This window comes from Euwallacea fornicatus, chromosome 5 (assembly GCF_040115645.1).
Source record: "Euwallacea fornicatus isolate EFF26 chromosome 5, ASM4011564v1, whole genome shotgun sequence".
Classification (NCBI taxonomy): domain Eukaryota; kingdom Metazoa; phylum Arthropoda; class Insecta; order Coleoptera; family Curculionidae; genus Euwallacea; species Euwallacea fornicatus.
The window spans coordinates 6093001-6107602 of NC_089545.1; the positions used below are offsets into that span (position 1 = coordinate 6093001).

A 14602-nucleotide genomic window follows, 5' to 3' on the forward strand; every position below is an offset into this window, starting at 1 on the left:
CGACTCTTCGTGAAACCTCTCGTATAATAAATATATGTTCTGCCTACTCCCAGTCGATCGTGCCTAAATTCTAAATTGACATCCCCACAGGCAACTTCTAATCAATTATTATAGCAATGATCACTAGGTTTCCATGACAATGTAAAGACTAATTGATTGCGATTAACCGGAGTGATAGTTAAAAACGGTTTAATTGGAAACACTTATGAAGCGGTTTAAAAACCGGCCCTTGCACGCATAAATCCCAGCTAGTTTTTAATTAGTAATTTTTCACTTATGTTAATTTCACGTAATTTATGGTGATTCTGGAGCACTCTTTTCGTGAACTGGTTCGATTCATAACAATTGATCCGTCTTTGTCGAACGCATAAAAGCCGAAATTTCGAAGTAACACCGATCGTTATAATGCGGGAACATTTGTCAAAGGACACCCCACGCGTTTTCCTTTATTTCGAAATTTATTCTCCCGTATTTACATTGACATTTTCTATGTTTTATGGCTCATTTCGAAAGTCCGTATGGGCTACCAGTAGGGAACCACTTCCTTCCTATGGTACCCGGCGGGTATTCTCGGAACGGGCCGCATATAACGGCTGGTCAGGGGCGTGCAATTAAATAAAATGCTGATCGAGTCCAAGATCGTTAATGCTTTATTTCAATAAAGACAATAATATGTAATACTATACATCTAACTTTGTACAATAAAAACAGAGAAATATGTTTATGTACACAAATAAAATCGGGCTTAAAGAAGAGCCAACAAAAATATATATTATAATAATTATTACTTAAATTTTATTCGTAATGATAATAATAGTAAGAATAATCGTAAAAATCTTACAATTTGTTCGTGTGTGATATGGTAAACTGTTCGTCGAATAACAATAATAATAATAGTTAATTGGCTAGAGACACGAGCAACAAACAAGTACGTGGGAATAGGACTTCTTTTTAATGAACGTTGCACCGGAATGGTGAAGGTGTCAGAATTCCTACGTATATTTCTTTATACGATTGAGAAAATCGCACGGTGCCACGGACGTCAAATGGCTTTGTAACAGACAGAGACGGAGTTTGAGAATTCTATGCGTTGCTGCTCTGCATTAGATATTGCATAAGTGACTCTATGACACCGCAGGGTTTCCCATAACTTAACACGTAGTACAATCACAATGAAAAGAAGATCAATCCCAATTGTCAGTTTATTTGTTACCAATAACGAATTTCCAACATAGGAACTCTTAAGCCTGTCCAACATTATAAGCTCTCCTCGCTCTCTCTCTCTCTCCCTCTCTCTCTTTCTCTCTTTCTTTCTCTATCTATCTCTGTCCAAACCCAAAACAAGAAAATGGGTCCGCTAATTAATATTCGAGATTGTGCTAGTTCGATTAAAAATCACGTTCTCTCAACGCAACAGTAATCGTCGAAATGAAACCTAACATTGCCATTGTCAGCCTAACGGTTTTGTTCAGTATCACAGATAAATTACTAAAATGCATCTTTATTATACAAATATACATTATTGTGCAGATTCAGAATCCACCATTAAAACTCAACGAACGGTCCGTGTCGCTCTAAGTTTTGTTCTTTGCACTTGCCCTCGATTGGATGATCGTCCTGAAACAAACAATGCGGCTTATTAGGAACCCAGGGATGTGTTTATTGTTAATGCAGACAGACAGAAGCCTTGGCAAAAATCACAACCAGTTCAGTTTGACATTACGGCTCAATGTGCCTCCATTCGGCCAAACAAAGTAGTTTTTCCCAAGGCTTTCTCAACCTTATTAAATCCTGCAACGTATCACGACCATCTAAAGGAAACCAATCCGACTATGACATAATACATTCTTAAGAAACACCTTTACAATGGAGAGATAAAGTCAAAGAATTTTAAATTGTTTTCCTCTAATCTCTCATCGGCAATTTGTTTTGTTATTCGATCGGACATTATTCGAAATCAATAGATAGACCTGTATTAGTTTCCAAATTAAATTTTCAATTTGAAGGAGCTTTGCTATTATACAGAGTGATTCAATGATAAACTGGTAATTCGGCAGCATCGCGTCAGGTATATGTCTCTGGAACGTCCCTCATTTTAGTGAACGATTACCGAATGAGTATATTATACGCACCCATTTATGCTGGACCAAAATGAATGAAAGTCCTATCGCCACCTTTCAGACGTTGACAAATTGAGCGAGATTTGGACCGGTTGAGTGCAACAAAGTAAAGAAAAATTACTTACGTTTAACGCAGTGGAAACCACGCTGCTCATACCGGCGATACGAAGCCTCCGTTCAAGCTCTGTGAGCTGCGCACAAAGAGAAATCAAATAGAACATAATAAGGGTTAGTCGGTAGAAAGTCTTACCTCTTGTAAAAGGGCTTAAAAGCAGCGTTATCGCCAACACTCCCCGAAGTAGTATTCATCGGTTGCGGATTTTGTGCTTGCGTCCTCTGGGGACTGTTGACCCTCCCGAAACCGCCCAGGAAGCCGCTGTTGCTCGAGTTCTGAGGGTACCCGCTGTTTGAGCACGGCGCCACGTTGCCGTTCAGGTTCGATACCTTGAGGTTCGGAGGCGTCTGCGGAGGGGTGTCCGTCTGGACCTCGGGGAAACCCTGCTGGCAGTGGCCGGCTAAAAAATTGCCGCTCGAGTTATACCTGTCGGAGAAAGCCCTGTTTACATGCCGCGCAAATTAAGCAATTGCAGGCAGAAGAAGCGCACCTGGAACTGGGCAGCGCGAACCCGTTCGAACTGCCTAACCACTGCCCCCCTTGGCTGGGCGGCGGTGGCGGCGGGGGGGTTTTGCAGGCGGCCGTGTCCGCTAAACTCCAAATTTTCGGCTTCGAAGGTGGCAGCGGCACTCCACAGTCCGAGCTCTTGATTTCGGACTTGAGTGCATAGCCGTTGTTCAGAATGTGATGCATGTTATTGCCCAGAATGTCGTCCTTGCGATCCTCATCGGTCATGTCGTCGTCGTCCAGATCTTTCGTACGTTCCGATTTTATTCTGCCGTGTATGTCTACGATGGAAAAAAAGCGATGTGTGTAATTGTCAAATGCCCGAAATGAACCCCTTTATTTCTCTTGAGGGGCGCTGTCTCTTAATAAAATATCATTTTCATTTCGACACCCTTTACCCCCCATAATCATGTTCGCGGCTAATGTGCCCTTTGCAGCCCCTGAATAAACAAATTCTAGTCCGGGAGCTTTTACTAAAATATTTTTTAACCGGTTTCCCCGGTTCAAAAGTGAAATTCGATACGTAAATTCCTGGGTCGTATGGTAACTTTGCTTTTCAAAAAATATTTTTAAAATCTTCAAAAACTCTTCTATAAAATCGCACCATCTCCCGATATACACTACCGGCACTTGCACCCCCCTAAACAGCTTTAAATAAAGATCCTTCCCTAACTATATAACCCTTAATTATATCAGAAGGGCTCCGGTCTCGTTCAATTATAAAATCGCTGCGAACGACCCTCGAATGCGGCCTTTAGGCTTTTAAATCCCTATTGTTTTCTAATTTCTTCCCCGAATTAGTCCGCTTTTCGACGTTTCAATTGGGGATTTGCGTCGCGTAGCTTACCGATCTCGTCGCGCTTGTCCTCGTCGTCTTTGTCCTTATCGTCGCTGTCGGACACCAGCGCGTCATCGTCGTCCTCGGTCTTGTTCTTCGGCTCCCACGTCATTTTGTTCTCTTTCTTCAATCTTCGGCGGGCGTTTGCGAACCACGTCGACACCTGAAACAATTATGTTCATCTTCAAACATTAATTTACTGGAAGCAAACGGATTTGCCCTCAGCCCTCCAAAAGTTGACAAAATTTTCGAACATTTCAAAAATGCACAACATATTTAAGTGAGCATATCTTGAAAATTGACAGAATTTCTAAAAACACATTCCATTTAACACAAAATTTATGAGCAATCGCTTTCTTTTACCTGCAAAGACATTAAAACTGTACCTGTGTCAAAGTCATTTTGGTGATAATCGCCAGCATAATCTTCTCTCCTTTGGTCGGATAAGGGTTCTTTTTATGTTCGTTCAGCCACGCTTTGAGGGTGGCAGTCGACTCCCTTGTCGCGTTTTTCCGCCGTGCCGCTAAGTCGTACCCGGCACCGTATCTGAAACAATAAATAAGAAACGCGTTGTTAAATGATTTCGTTACGTGATTTCGTCCCATTTCTACGCAAAAATATACAGTATTCCGAGTTATAAAAAAATCCCGACTCGTCAAAAAAGCAAATGTTTCGATTCGTATAAATTATTGGCGATTTGGCAAATTCCTGTTTGGTAAGTTACCGAAGTTAGAAATGCAACAATTGTCGACGTTCTAACCCCATTCATTTATCAAAATCGGCCTTATCCAAAAAAAAATCCGCTTTTCATGGCAAACCGGGAATTTTTAAAAGTTAGAATAGCATATACAAGAGGTAGTTATATAGCAGCTGTATTGAATTAAGGACAGACATGCAATCAGAACGTTATATTGGACGGAGATTTCTGTTTTTGAAGGTTTTTCTCTCTTTCTCGCGATACCTGGGGCCGTAAAAGAAGCAAAAATCCAAGGTGTCAAACCTCTCTAAAAGGCCCCAAAATAAAGAACCGCGCCCTCTCCGATAGTATCGGGTTTCATTTCGGGAGAACAATGGGATCGGTAATTGAACAAATAAAGCATAATACTGTGTGTGTTGGCAAATCTTGCAGACACCTCGTTTAACAAGTCCCGGACGGGATCTGTTGAATAAAAAATGAGATTCTCGATAAATATTTAAGAGACTTTTATTATTTGCCATCAGCAGTGCGGGTTATTACGGCTCTTAATGCCCCGTTAAAACGCGTCAACGGACTCGAGTAAACTTCATAATATGGAACAATTCACCCTCAAAACGCATTTCCACACACTCATCCCAAAAAAAAAACAGATTTATCACGAGAGTCAATTATTTTGTGCAGAGCTGCCAGACCGGGAAATGCATGGGGGCCTCGTTTTCCGCAAGCGAGGGTTTTGATTATACTTTGAGTGGTTTCACCCCTATTAAACTCTCTGTGCTACTTTTTTCCCGAAGAGCCTCGAATAGACATCGAAAAGGCGGCGAAATGCACAGGCGCGGACTCTAGCAAATTTAGAAACTATCCATGGAATACTTTCCACGGCCTATCCTGACCTGAAAAGTTCTTTCCTATTTCCACTGCATGCCGCCGTTTGCCACACTTCCCCCCCAAAATCCCCCTGCTGACTTGGGGTTTTCTCCTGCAGCGGGGCGGACAGCCTTCCCCTCGACGTTTAAGTCTTTTATAAGGGTAGATTGATGGTTTAATTGAGTTTAGTGTTTTCCAGTCAATCTGGGGTGTGAATAGCTGTTTAGGATTTATGGAGCTAGTCGGGGTGTGCTTGGAGAGGCGGAACGCGTTGATGCTAATCTGTCGGTTTTGTGGAGAGAAAATTATAGTCATTTTGCTGCATCTAGTCTACAGATTGTTTTAGAGAGGGAAAGAATACGACCAATAGCAGTTCTAGGTACGGCGACGGCAATAATTGCATTTGCAATCTCCTAGAATGAGACATGGAGGAAACAATAATGTAGACTTTTGAAAGACTTTTTACGGCTATTAAGAATCTCCCCAATAGTGCTTAAATAATTTTTTATTGTGTCCATACTTCACTTTCACAATATTTATATATTGAAGAGTAATTGAAAACGTAAACTACGCGTCTAGCTTGTCTACGGTGTCAACGTTTAACCATCTCTCGTTTTGGCAAACAATTTTCTCCATTCTCTTCTCAGTTCGATATAACCGTTTTTGGTTTACCCTTCTGACAATTATAAATCAGTCAGAGTCGCGCGACGGGGCTCCTTCGGAAAAAGAGTTTAAGAATAAAATATTTCGAAAATTATTTAACACTGTTGGTAACTCTTTACTGTGCCTTTCACTTTTTTATGACCACGAAGCCTCGACATTTCTCTAAAATGTCCGAACCTTAGCTCCCTGGTCTGTATAAATCACGGTTGTCCGAAGAACTATTTGCAAGAATAAGAAAAAAATAAAGAAGAAACATTTTGATAATAATCCAGAAGTATTGTAAATTTGCTACGCCTCTGACTTTTCTGCAGACCCGAAGTCTCCGCACTTCTCTATAGACGTGTGTACTTTTTTTACGATTTGTACAGACATTTGAGAGTGCACAGAAGGGTAAGCGTAACAACGTCTACTAGTCAAATCGGACCCCCTCGGTAAGACAAAATGGCTGAAAACGGCGCTCGTATATCGATTGGCGTATGGGGACGTCTGTCGTCGCGACGCCGCAGGTGAAAAGCGCCCTTCGTGTCGTGGCATTGCACCATTATTTCCCACTTTTGCGGTCGCAGTCGATAAAATCGCTATCGGATCCCTTTTTGGGCTGATCCGCAGACAACTTACCCATAGGCGGCCAAGGCTGGATCGTAAGGATAATACCCTGTGGTCGGTTGGAGGCCCGCGCTGGTCCACGCCGGCATATCCGTCGCCCCACTGGCGTCTTTCAGGCCGTAGGGATTGCTCTGCAAAAAAAATTTCTATGAATAATGGAAAAAATAAGGTAACAAATGAATGCAGCCATCTTGGAAAAATATTTAAATCAAAAAGCATTGCTACCGACATCGGCTCAAGATGGCCGTCTTTTTTTTAAGATGAGACTAACTTTTGAAAAAAAAACTCAGTCTCCCAGCAATATTTAATTTGATTCGTCCTTATTCTTCGCTCGTCAATATAAAGACATTTTAACCTCGAATTTCACAACATTGTATGTTTGTTCTTGGGTTCAAATTTGTTTGTCTTAGTATTTAATAAGGGTAGGTTTACATTGCCATAAATTTTACGAGGCGTTAAGTGTGTTGTTTCTACCGTCAACGAGGCTCTAATTTTTTTTTCCATCGCAAACATTGGTTCAGTCTTCCGAAGAATGCAAGAAGTTCGGCAATTTTATCGTACTTTTCACTCTGCGTTGAAATTACCAGACTCGAATATCATTGACTTCTTTATTGCCCCGAGTGTCTGTGATAACTGCGACATTTTTGGTTTTCGATTTGTCTAAAGTGTGTGATATTTATTACAAAGTTTCGATCGAAGAGCCTTCGTCACGATTTCGATTTTGTTTTTTTAAAAACCGCACACATCATTGAAACGAGTAAAGCTGAAATTATCACCTCTCTCGTAGCAGAAAAAAAAATTGCATTCAACCATATTTGTCGATGGACGAGATACCGGGTAATTTAAGGATGTCGTGTGTGTGCACAATGACAATGGCGCGTTATTATTGTTATTACTTTTATTATTTTGGTACCGGTGCGCACGGCACTTCGTCATGCAAACCACCGTGTCGTATCGGAACATGCTTTTCCCTGGTTTTCCTCTGTCATTAAAATAATTGCCTCGATGATAAATCCGCTGTTCGACCAGCAGTTTAATCGTCACTTCTGCGCAAATATGACCAGACATGTCGTGATATAATAAATTGCCCTCTATTGGTAGCAACAGGAAACGAAAAGATCCTGTGGCAACATTGAAAAAACCTAGGTAGACAGCAAATGCAACACCTGGTGGCCAATATAAGAAAGCAAGCAACGCTGATCTGACATTTGACATTTGAGGTTATGATGATGTGTATTTATACGTTTGCAGTTGTCGAAGGGAGAAGTGTCAGTGTCACAATATACGTTTTTAAATGGAACCAAGAAGAACTCTTTTAATATTATTTTACTTCAAGCACCAATTAAGTAGTTATTGTTTTAATTTCACCTCCAATATAACTTATAAAAAACACAGTGGCCACAGAAACTTCACGCATGACAGTCCAACCTTGAACCATTATTATTCCTCCTGCCATGATGCATTGCTCACGGTCTGTGATAATTCCTTTGACATTTCTTCTTCCTCGAGTAACAGTAATTGCTTTACTTAAATTGTAATTAATAATTAATTACCGAGATCGAAGCACTTGCAGTGCCGCTGGCGCATATAGACGAACTAAACCCCTTATTTCTCCTAAATAGGTGCTGAGCCAGCTTTAGACGTATAAAGAGTCGCCTTAAAACAACTCGCTTTTATATGCGCGCAATGTTATAAAGTACGGTAATTTGTAAGTCTGTTGGCTCGGTGTGACTTATAAGGCACGACGATTTATTTAAAGCGCTTTCTCATTGTGATCCCCGCAACATGCGGTTGGAAGCCATCTTTATGTATGTTGTTTATACCGAATTTTTATACACAAAATACGAAACAAATCGCTCCGATGGTAATTAAGTGTTTGCACCTGTATACTTGCATGCTTACAACGGCCACTTGCCCGCGTTAATGACAGCCGAACATGTCCCCGTATATTAAAAGTGCAGTTTTTAACGGCATTCGATGTAGGGTCCGGTGTAGAAAAAAGGTGTCTCGAATGCTGTCGAGTTACTTATGAGCTCCGATCGAACGATACAAACGGCACTTGTAATTTAAATCGAATCGCAGGGAACAGTACCGGACTGTGACTTGTTCGGCTCGATTCAAATTCGGAAATTTACCATTCTTGGTTTGGCGCCTTCGCATAAAAGTGATCCCACAGGATATGCAAAACAACAAAAGCGGTCGATTAAACACTGATGGTGTGAACAGCAAATTGTGGGGGGCATGGGGGGGGGCTTAGAAACAGCCACTGGGCACATCGAGACCGGCAGACTTGGAAGCATCGAGTCTTAGGCGTTACTTTTCAACAGATTAAAATCACCGCCAGTTACAATTATTGAGCCAGGACATCGCATGTAACATCAATTCAATTTTCGTAAGTATTAAAGCTACCGGTTCATTACGTTTCAACCGGAATACCACATATCAACAATAGTCCTGGTACACGACAATCACCAAGCAAAAACAGGTACTCGTCAATATTGTTAGCCAAGGTATGGACGTACATGGTGTATTCGCTTCTTTAAAAAAACACCTCAATGTTTCCCCATCTTCGTTACGGTGGTGGTAAGTTATGCCACTTTTTGCCCCTCAACGACATATAATTCTGACTAATACAGATACACAGGATCCATTAACTCTCCGAAACTATTACGACAAAGTTCCGGCGTTGAAGTGACGAACGGTAATAATGACGACTTACAGATTGGATTGTTCCTAAATTACTCTATCTATTCTATAACGGTTTTGCTTACGCATCACGTTATACTGAAAAAACTCATTTGGATTGCAATTACCTCTCAGAGACCATTCACGACATGAAATTTCATTCGTTCTGAGAAAATTCCTTCTTGTACTTCGAAACAGTGTATTTTCTCGTTACAGTAAATCGTGTTTTTCTTTATACACATATATCGAATATGCCAGTTTCAATTAAAGAAGATAGTTGGTAAAGGCTACTAACTGTGACCTTTTTCCACTGATATGTCAGATCCTTCAGACGTGTTACACAAACGATCATTTTCGTGATTGTGCAGTTTATTTTGAGTGTTTTTTTAAACTTGGATTAACACTCTTCTGTTCGACGAAAAACGACGCATTTTACAGCATTTATTGAACTTTTTTGTTAAGCTTTATGATTTATTTTATGCATCTCTTTTTCGGTCTAGGACAGAGGCGCACGTTCTCAGCAAATAAGCACCTCATAAAGAAGAAATGTCTTCGACGTGGTGCGCCCTGCTCGAGCACTCTTCTCGTCGTTGCCCGTGCAAGTTATGGGCGAGCAGTTGTAAAAAAAGGCTACGTGGATTCTTGTAGAATGTCCGCTGGAAGTGTTAAAAGGCTTCTTATGCTTGTTTCGATTTAAGCAGTGGCGTCTCCTCGAATGGGACACTCAACAAGTCGGCTTGTGCTTCAACACAAAAAAAAAACATATCGCTGTCGCATTTAATCCATCTATCTTTCTCTAATTCCCGCGGAGACGCGCTTTCCTCTTTTCGGCAAAAAAAGGTTTACTCTTCGGGAATAAATGTGGATAAAAGCAGAGGCGCACAGGAAATTCATTTCAACGTTTGTTTTCGATACACACCGACACATCAATTGGTTCAAACACGAAAATTAAGTTAGACATTCTTTCAACAAGCAATTGCTGGTGATAGGTCAAGACATGTAGTTTAAACGTTTGCCTCGGATTCTGAATTCGTACACCTCCGCCACTGTCGGGCACATAAATGAGGCACTTCGAAGGGGACGGAAACGCACTCGAATAAAGTGCGACGTTCTAAATCATATCTGTCAAAATTGAGAAGCGGATTTTTCAATATATACGTCTCGGAGGACCGTATGAATACCTCTACAATTTTATCTTCACGGGATTTTTCATCGCTGCCCCTTTTTTCTCAAAGGGACTTTTATTGGCTTATTTCTCTGGCGAGGGCCAGTCGTGCTCCCACGTGACGGACAACGCCACTAAGTTTGTTTGATCTATAACTAGTTGCGATTAAATTTAGTTTTACAGAAAAACTTGATGCCCAAAAGAAAAATACATGTAGTGCACCGTAGGTATAATTCGTTAACTCGATGCGCGCCTGTTAAAGCACTTCAGAGGTACAATGAGGCCGGGAGTAACGCGTCCTGGAATGTGTGTGTTTTTTTTAATTCCACGTTCGCCGCCGCATAACTTCCATTGTCTTTGGACGGTTTTTAGAAGCGAAATAATTTGTTGGTCAATCCATTATTTCCCGGGAGGCCCGTTTTGGCCTCAGGGACGAACTCGCCCTCCGCACTTTAAAAATAAAGACTGTGCAGGAAATATATACTTGTCGATGTCCCATTAAGTGATTACGTGTTAACGATGTTAAATGTTTTTTTTTTTTTGGTCAATAAATTAAAAAGATTGCTTATGAATACTCTTGCTATGCTTCTATTTTATGTTTGAAATGTAAATTTTGTTTTTATAAAAAAAATAACAGTTGGCACAATTTACTAGGTCTGAAACCATTGGCGTGCGGATTCTATATTAAGTGTAGGCAATTAATGCGTGTCGATTACTTTTAACACTTGTTTTTGTTTGACACCAAATCAGTAACACCAACAGTTCAAAAATCTCCTGGAAAAACGTCACCTATTCAGTTGGTAGCTGTCTTCATCGTCTGCTCGAGGTACCGTAAGTGTAATCTGTAAGTTGGTCACAATTTTGCGACTGGAGACAATTTTCACTCAATTTTACTAACAATGTTGAAGTAAAACCGCCACAGAACGGTTCCCAGAGCAAATATACTTATTACCTCCTGATGATAACCATGAAGTGGGTTCAACGTGTAAGGGACGTTATTACCAATCAAATCACCAATTACCACTAAGGAATCTTTTAATTTGGTGTTAGTTTCGGTACAGGAACGTAATGGCTAAGGATATGTAAAAATCGCATTATTTCCTCCTGCAAGCAACGGCAATTACCCACAGACACCTTGCAGGTGGTGAATTTTTAAACTTGCGATGCTGGTATTTTTGAAAAATTGTTTCTTTCTAGGTACGAACTTAGTGAAAAGTAAACTGCCACGTGCGCGAGTCACACCAACTTTAAATTTTCACAATTAACTTTACTTAATTTTGCATGAAACTTCCTGACGATCGAGTTTTCGGTGACATTATGATTGGAGCGTTCGCAGTTTATGACGGGCAAATTTCAAACGAAAAAGGCGATTTAATGGTAGTTTTCGAATTTAAATATCGGTTATAAATTGTGGAAAATATCGTTGGCACCTCTGGCGAACCCATAAATGTTTTAACGCCCACTCGAGCACCGGCACCGGATTGGTAATAGAATTTTAAATAAACGCTATAAAAACTATAAAAAACGTATAAACACAAGTTTAGTGCAACAATAAAATGCGTGTACATACCGGAAAATATTTCCTCCAACTTTTGGGCGTGTTTATATGGTGACGCTAAACGGGCTCATGGCCCATCGTTCATCATCCAAAGCAAACTTTAAAATCTAATCGGGACACAGTGACAGCGGTAAAGGGGCGATCAAAGGCCCGCCATCTTGAAACCGAGTCGAAGTGTCCCTTATCAGTGTATATTTCGACCGATAGTTATTTGTTATGTCGTAACAAAATGCCGACAATCGAGTCAATCACGGTTGCGATAAGTCTGCAAACATTTGATAACCGCTTCTTATCATCCGGCGCGGCCCTTTTGAACTGTGCTTCCAGGTGACTGGGGCCATTTAAATGTAAACAAGTCGGGCATTTTTTGCTTCCTACAGCAGGAAAACTCCACGGTTAATCAGCCTGGTCAACACCACTGACATTCTTGCACTGAAATCATTAAGGTTAAAAAGGTACGTTCTCACACAGCGTTTGATAGTTGCAGGATCTGCGCGACGAATCGTGAGAATTGATGGTCATTGAATATTTCAGTCTCTCATTAAAGTATCCGTTTGGTTTGCATGTAGTAGAGATGTGAATCGCGAATGGTTCAAACGAATATTTCATACGTTCGAACACAACAAAAAAGACAGGATACCGGCAAAGATGGCAACATCGCGGCGTTAATTTGTCACGTCATTTGTCAGCTGACGCTCATAAACGTACACATGATAATTTTTAATTTTACATCAATGAAAGTTCGTGACGTCTATTAATTTTACGTGCATGACAATTCATAGTCAAAGTCGCAATACGACGATTTCGTTTCACAAAATGTGACTATACAGTGTTGGGCCGAAAATAAATTCGGATGTCCTGTATATGTAAGTAGTACAGAATAGGGACTTCCATAATAATAGGCATAACATTATGCATATACAATAATGTTCAGTGCATTACACTAAACTGTGACGAATATTGACAAACGCGGCGAATCGGTCCATTCTTTTACCAAACGAACTCAAATAGAGACTCTGAGCAGCACCATCGAGGTGACAGTCCTCCACTTGCATCATACAATGTTGCCAGTGTGACTTTTTCTTTGTCGAATTGAGGCAAATAATTTTTGAAGTAATGATTTAGTGCACCTAGAAAATTCCTTGTTTACCTACCAGTGGTGAATAGAAGGCGGAACTCTCAACTCCTATACTAGGGTAGGGATTCTGGTCGGTGCTGGGGTAGGGTGTGCCGTACATGCTGACACTCCGGGGGTATTGCAGCGCCGCCAACCTCGCAGAGTCATACTGACAGGAACAGACACTTTGTCCGGTAACCGGATCGGTGACCAAGGGCCTGCCGTTATCACAGCACTGAGTGGGCCCAGTGGAGGAAGTTCCCCCGGGAGATAACGCACCGGGAAGCCCGGCGGAACCACCGGGGCTCAAGGAACCGCCCCCAGACGCCGGGGACGAACCGCTGTTTGTCGTCGGTTGACCGCCGACCAAGAGCTGGAATTGCAAAGATAAGAGTGTTTAAGTACCACCATGATGAGTTATGACAAAAATTAAGTGCCTTAAGTGTTGAGGCAACAAACCAACACTAATAGGCCATTAGTTGGAGTGTTTGTTTTGGAAACTTGGTGGGGTGTTGGTTTTGATTCCTAAATATTTAATAATAGCGGGGACGTAAATAGGTCCGTATAAACATAATTTGTGGCATCGAAAGCGGCGTCGCGGCGCACTCTACCAGATACATCATTTTCCCATTTCGAGGCCCGGCACTCCATCACCATACGCGTCACAATAAATGAGCGATAATCTGGGTACCTCGTCGAAACAGATGTTCGTCTGTTTTTTCGCAAATACGTAATGCGATTGGATTTTGCAACGGGCCTAATGGCGAGCATACATACAGCGATTTGATAATCTCCGGTGATTTTGCAAACATTTGTTTCGAGTACCATGTACACGGCTGAAGTGGAAATTATGCAGGAATTTCGGTAACAATGGCGTATAGGGAGGAGGGACCTGGGGCGTCATCGGGGAGGGAAAATTGGTAAAGCGGGTCAATTACTCTTGTCGACATTTTGTGTGCATCAGTTTATACATGTACTGGATACAATTAAACGGAATTTTTATCAGTTGATTAACTGACGTGTACATCCCGGTTTTCGAATTTGGGTTGGTTGGGGTGAGTGAGAGTCCATAATGGCAATGAAGTAACGTTTCCCACCGAACCCATATGAGTGTTTAAGAAGTTGAGAATTTATTTAATATTTGAGCTGTAATTTACACATCCTATAGAAAACGAAACAAAGTTCTAAAAAACACCACAAAAACACTGTATTAAATTTCAGTTTTACAATCTTAGAACTCTCCATGCACGCCAGAGCTTGTTGGATAATTGTGTTATAATTTACATATTCTAATCGATACATTTCCAGTTTAAAAATACCAAAAAAGCAATAACAGAGAATGTCGCCAATCTCCGGCCCTCAACACTGCGAATTATTTTACTTTCATTAAATTCACACTTACTAACTTTTCTCTATGTTTCTGTTTCAAGGCATTCATTTGACAGATAATTAGAAAATGTTATAAAACAATGTTGAAAAATTCACAATAAAGACCGAAAATTCCCGTTTTTTAATTCAGGTTTATTGACCTTAATATCTAGACATCCAATTTAATATGAAAATTTGAGATCTGAAGAATCTAGAGACTTAAAAATACAGGATTTGCGACAAAAATGTTTCTCGTTTCCTGCTGAAACGGCCCAAAAAGATACATGTGAAATAAT

At 40.8% G+C, this 14602-nt stretch overlaps 1 protein-coding gene across 5 annotated transcripts in view; it reads right to left on the reverse strand.

Annotated features, from left to right (window-relative positions):
- Nucleotides 1-632: 632 nt before the first annotated feature.
- The window catches only part of LOC136339528 (homeobox protein caupolican-like), a 38697-nt gene continuing 24727 nt past the window's right edge, over nt 633-14602 (reverse strand). For 4 of the 5 annotated variants that reach the window (XM_066282866.1, XM_066282865.1, XM_066282864.1 and 1 more), the window contains 8 exons: nt 12976-13311; nt 6426-6544; nt 3967-4126; nt 3590-3743; nt 2726-3023; nt 2371-2661; nt 2246-2311; nt 633-1617 (listed from right to left, as the gene is read on the reverse strand). In XM_066282866.1, the coding sequence (XP_066138963.1) occupies nt 2272-2311; nt 2371-2661; nt 2726-3023; nt 3590-3743; nt 3967-4126; nt 6426-6544; nt 12976-13311 (1398 nt within the window). In that variant the 3' untranslated portion in view covers nt 633-1617; nt 2246-2271. The remainder of the gene's footprint in view (nt 1618-2245; nt 2312-2370; nt 2662-2725; nt 3024-3589; nt 3744-3966; nt 4127-6425; nt 6545-12975; nt 13312-14602) is intronic. The other variant, XR_010732153.1, reaches the window with a different exon arrangement.